The sequence below is a fragment of the Hipposideros armiger genome, unplaced genomic scaffold (genome assembly GCF_001890085.2).
Source record: "Hipposideros armiger isolate ML-2016 unplaced genomic scaffold, ASM189008v1 scaffold_147, whole genome shotgun sequence".
NCBI lineage: Eukaryota > Metazoa > Chordata > Mammalia > Chiroptera > Hipposideridae > Hipposideros > Hipposideros armiger.
The window spans coordinates 3,232,905-3,238,875 of NW_017731497.1; the positions used below are offsets into that span (position 1 = coordinate 3,232,905).

At 37.1% G+C, this 5,971-nt stretch overlaps 1 protein-coding gene across 1 annotated transcript in view; it reads right to left on the reverse strand.

Annotated features, from left to right (window-relative positions):
* HERC1 (HECT and RLD domain containing E3 ubiquitin protein ligase family member 1) overlaps positions 1-5,971 on the reverse strand; it is a 205,579-nt gene that overhangs the window by 116,366 nt on the left and 83,242 nt on the right. Inside the window, exons 14-16 of the mRNA XM_019650781.1 lie at positions 4,667-4,890; positions 748-900; positions 489-621 (exon numbers count right to left, since the gene is read on the reverse strand). Coding sequence (XP_019506326.1) covers positions 489-621; positions 748-900; positions 4,667-4,890 — 510 coding nt within the window. The remainder of the gene's footprint in view (positions 1-488; positions 622-747; positions 901-4,666; positions 4,891-5,971) is intronic.

The following is a 5,971-nucleotide window of genomic DNA, read 5'->3' on the forward strand; positions in this document are numbered from 1 at the left end:
AAAACAGAACTGTAACTACACAGAAGCCCAGAGAAAAGAAAGCATTTCAAAAACAAAAGAGGAACAATGGAAAATGCTAAAAAAAAAAAAAAAAAAGGTAAAGAAACAGCAAGAAAAAAATCTCACTTTATGGCATTTACAATTAATCTTTTTGAGTATGTATCATCCAATGCCTTAATATTAGGCCCTTTGTCATGCCAATTAGCATCTTTTAAGATTAACCAGGTCAATCACTGTTACCATCACCCCCAAATGAAGACAAAAGGGGTCTTCAAAAAGGAGATTCAATGATTTTCAGGAGGGATAAGGTACTTCTGCTCAATCCTTATTCCAATAGACAAAAATTTCCCTGTTTTGCTAAAAAAAAAGGAGAATCAAGATCATTTGTATTCCACTCAGAGATTTCAGGCCTTCTTAAGGCATTGGAAAAGCTAAGAACTCTTGCTTTACAACCACTGATTAAATCTGAAATCTAGCACCAAACACACCTCTTAATTTTTCTCCAACGCTGCCATTCCAAGGACTTTCTTTGAGCAAATTTGCAGAACGTGAATAAATATCTGTAGCATGAGGCAACAAGAGCTGAAGATGTTTATGAAGCAATGCCACACTGCTTGAGTTCTGAGGGAAAAACGTTGCTAAATTACTACTTTGAAAGATTCAAGGTACAAGAATATCATGGCTTAACCAAATATTTGAGTTCCAAGGTCCCTGAGAGACCACCATAAAAAGCAAAGAATCACATACCTCACTAATGTTATTGATATGGCAAAATGCCAGCAGCTGTTTCTGTAGTGAACACAGCAGTTCATGAAGATGAGCAGGCTGACTGTTCTCTGAAGATGATGTTCCAAGCAGAAATTTATCACTATTTTTTTCTAGCTCTCCAAATGCTTGATCCTAAAATGATACATAAATGAAGATTATATTTCAAGTGTTTGAGAATAAAAGTAATATCCAACCATAAGTGATTCTGATTTTAGGAAGCTACTGTCTCCTTTCTCTTACCATAATCTTTAAATCTCTGCTATGTTATTTGCTATTAGATAGTAAGATTTATTAAGCAATTTCAATTTGTTTTCCATTAAAAAAATAATACATATTTCACCACAGAAACTTTGAAAATACAGAAAACATGTAACAGGAAAACTGTACAATACCCAGAAACAAGATATTTCAACATTTTAATGCTATTGCTTCCCAAATCTCCTGTGTAACTGTTTTGTTTTCACATACTTGTAAATATTTAAGAACACAATTCTTAGAAATCAAATTTGCTTCTGATTATAAAAGAAATAAGTAGACTAAATAGACATGACAATTAAATATAATGTGTGATCCTGGAGTGGGGAGGAGCTGCTATAAAGGACATTATTGGGACAATTGTAGAAATTTAAATAGGGACTGGATATTAGATAATAGTTCTGCACCCATGTTAAATTTCATGAATTCAGTAATTTTCTGTTGTTATGTAAGAGAATGTCTTTCTTCTTAAGAGATACATGCTTGGGCCGGCCGAGTGGCGCGATGGTTAAGAACTGGCTTGGGATGCCAGAGGACCCCGGTTCGGATCCCACATAAGAAGGCCACTGACACTGCCCTCCACAGCTAAGATGCTGAACAACAGCTCAACCTGGAGCTGGGCTGCCATGAGTCGCCGGCGATGGCATAGGTTGCAGCCCCTGTGGCAGTGGGTTGCCATGGGCTACCGTATGTAGCCAGCAGCCTCAGTGAGCGGCTGTCCAGAAGCCGGCGACTGATCTGCCTTGCCCGGGAAGAGCGCAATGATGGTGCCAACTTGGGCCAGTGAAGCAACGTCCTCCACAACTAGACTGAAGAACAAAAAAGACAGCAACTTATCTGTTCCCCTTCCCCCAATTCCCCAGCGCTGTTCCCATCTCCCCAATTCACCAATAAAAATCTTTAAAAAAAAAAGAAAAAAAGAATTACATACTTAAATGCTTAGGAATAGCCAGCATGACACCTGCAACTTACCCTTAAATGATTCAGATAGATAGATAGATAGATAGATAGATAGATAGATAGATAAATAGAGCAAATTTTGCCTAAAGGGTATGGGGAGTTCTTTCAATGACTCTTCTAACTCTTGTGTAAGTTTTATATTATTTTAAGTTAAAAATATTTTTAAATAATGCTGTGTGTAAAAAATTCAGGAAATACCAAAACTGTATTTTTTTAAAAAGTTAAAAAATCACCATGTAGCCAACAACCCAAAGAAAATCACTATTAATATTTCTGGGCATATTTCTTTCCTGAGTTTTTGTTAACTTCTTCATAATACTGCTTATTCCATTTTTATCCTTTTCCAACAAATTCACAAATACATTTTCGTAAGCCATGTGTATATAAAACAAGTCATATAATATTCCCTTGAGCATACATACCATAATTTACTTAACCATTCCCCTACTTTTAGATATTATAGTTGTTTCCAAATTCTTCTTATCAAAATGATGTGAACATCTTTATACATAAAATATGGTCTATGTTAACAATATGCAAGAGAGAACCTCAGAATATTGTAAGGCCCTTACTATATAAGGACCATTATAAGCTGCCATATAATTGGCACTACTAGAGAGACTGTTTGTGTCTCCTCAAAATTCATATGTTGAAACTTAATCCCCACAATGTAGTAGTATTTGGAAGTAGGGCCTTTGTGAAGTGAACAGGTGATGAGGGCAGAGTCCTCATGAATAGGATTAGTGCCCTTATAAAAGGGACCCCAGAGAGCGCCCTTGTGAGTACACAGCAAGAAGACAGCTGTCTATGAACCAAGAAGCATGTACCACTAAATCTGCCAGCGCCTTGATCTTGGACTTCCCGTCTCCTTAACTGAGGAATAAATTTGTGTTGTTTATAAGCCACCTAGTTCAGGGTATTCTGTTACAGCAGCCCAAATAAGATAAACATCATTATTTTTAAATCTTAGAACATGATAAATTTGGTTTAAATCACATCAGAAAGAAACAATAATTTATGATTTTAGCCCAAAAGGAGTTAGTATTTTATTGCCATTTCCATATAATATATACATCTAGCTCAGCCCTAATAACATAATAAAGGCATTACTTTAATTCAGCATAAATATTCATTACAACTTTCGAAAAAATTTCGGTCAATAACAAGTGGATATATCATAACACTGTTCCCATTCCATTTGCAGCCAAATATCAGATTAAACTTAAATTCTTTTTTTTTTTAAAGATTGTATTGGGAAATTGGGGGAGAGAACAGCGTTGGGGAATCAGGGAAGGGGAACAGACAAGCTGCTGTCCCCCTGCTCCTCAGTCTAGCCATGGAGGACATCACGCCACCGGCCCATGTTGGTATCATCACTGCGCTCCTCCTAGGAGAGGCAGTCACTCGCCGGCCATTGGACGGCCGCTCATGGCAGCTCACAAAAGCGCACATCCGCCGCCGGCCAGCCCCACTGCAGCCCATGCCATCACCAGCGACCCACGGCAGCCCAGCTCTAGGTCAAGCTGCTGTCCACCATCCCAGCCATAGAGAGCACAGCGCCACCGGCCCTCACGCGGGATCCAAACTAGGGCCCCGCTGCTCAGAGCCAGCATCCCAAGCCAACTCTCAACCAACATGCCACTTGGCCGGCCCTTAAATTCTTAAATCTGAGAGAAAATAATCCTATAGGAGCAACTGTCACTCTGACTTAATAAACAATCTTTTAACGCGGGCAGAACAAAACAGAACATTAAGACTTGTACAAAAGAAAAAGCATATACAGGCCCAACAATATGAAATGGTACACAATTCAAAGTTAAGTTGCACAGTACATTTTGATGCTAAAAACTGCCAAAGGGTGTGCAGTTATAATTACATGGTTAGATGGGGTTATTTGGGCAAGGCTTCCTAGAATAATGAAGTCTTAAAGAAGTCACAGATTGGTAGACAGGAAGAGTGAGCAGAAGATAGGTGTGCCATGTGCATGAGCTCAGGTCAGGTGAGGGTGGTGTGTAAGCCAAATGATGAAGGGTCTGAAAAGGTTTTAATACAATGAGGTTATTTAATAAAAGAAGGTTATTCCAGCAGTAAGATGCTGAGAAGAGACCGGGAACAGTGAAAACAGCTCTAACACCACTGTTAGCATTAGGTCATGATGGCCTGAGTTAGAACCCATAGAAATTGAAAGGAAAAAAAAGAGATGGATCTAAGAAACACCACAGAGTAAGACTTAATGACATCCTAATATAGCGAAAGCTATCGTGTCCACTGTCTTCTGTCTTACTGACCAGACTATTCTTCAACGATACTAACCACACTATTTAATTATAAGATTATATCTGGTAAGGTCAATCCTCATTATTATACCCTTCCTCATTATTCTTCTCTTGCAAAATATTGTTAACTATTTGTATCTGTTTATTCTTACACATTAACATAAAAAAAATTGGAAAAACTCTAAATTAAATCTCTTTGGAACTCTCAATTATAAGTCACTCGGCGCACACGATATTTCAGAAGATCTGACATGTTTTCATCCTTTGGGGTTAGGAGTCTAGAGATTTAATGATTTCATTAGTGTTCAAATGTCAAAATATCTTAACTTGAAGCGAATCCTTCCACCTCCAAAAAGAATTCCCCGAGCTTTATTCTTTTTTTATCACCAAGAAAAAGAGCAACTTACTGTATAAAATCCTAAATTTCTTAAGAGAGTCTTCATCAAAATTTCAGCCAGATGGGTGTCTGGATGGCAGCTCTGAGTGCCATAAGGCTGATCTGAAAGGTTTCCGTAGCCAGTACACACAGAAGAGAGGTCGGCAGCATCAGAGGGTGAGCTATAGCCAAGTAAGGAGGCTACATGGGTATGATCTTGCAAACTTGTCAGAATGATATCCAGTTGCATTCTCTAAAAAAAAAATATTTCCATTGAGGAAATAGGAACAAATGAATAATTAGCTTAAAATGCACTAGGAAAAAAAAAAAAAGAGGACCACAGAAAAAAAAACTATACCAATAACAACTAATCCACTTAATATCCTGATTAACAATCTTTTAACAAGTGTATAATCAAAAGAAAAGCTATACCATTAATACCATTTGGGAAAACATAACATACAGTTTTATTCCATCCTTTATTATAATCCCTAAAACTCAAAGCTAAAATGGCATACTCTGCATGATTTTAGCACTATAAATCAAGTTAAGTAGGAAGTGTCAATAGATAAATTATATTGCATATTCTTCTACAGAATTACCAATGAAACTATTTATGCTAGTGTTTAAAATAAATCACTGCAATCTAAATTAATGCAAAATACTCACTGGAAAGCATCAAGGGATATCACAAGTATGCATCATTTTTTCCCTCAAATCTACAACTCTATAATTGATTATTCTACTTAATTAAGCAAAATATGCTTATTTTAACATACAAAAGATATTAAAATGGAAAGAATACGCATACTCATATCACCATATATTTTTTCATAACAGTCATCTTCTTTTACTTTTTTTTTTTTTTTTTTAGCTGAGCCATCCTGCCACCTGTTGGCAGCTCAGGCCAGGCATCGAACCACTGTTGCTCAGAGCTCAAACTCTTAAGCAAGTTCTTAACCAGCTGAGCCACTCAGCCGACCCTTCTTTTACTTTTCATGTAAACAATGTCAAACAAAGTTCTGGGCATGGAACCAACAGTGGTACATGCCCTGGATTTTAACTCAGTACATAAGAAATAAACTAAAGGGTCATTTGTTTGACAGTGTAAGCAACAGGGGAAAAATTAGTCATATTTTAATAATTAGCCACAAATCATTTAATAAATTATCATTTACGTCACCTTCGTTAGAAATCTCGGAACTCTTCCAGCAGAAAATATTAAATACTAGGATTTACCAGGCCCATCAAGTTAAGTATGAACACAAGGAAATCGACTAGTTTTATTTTCTTCGTGTGTGTGTGTGTGTGTGTGTGTGTGTGTGTGTGTGTGTGT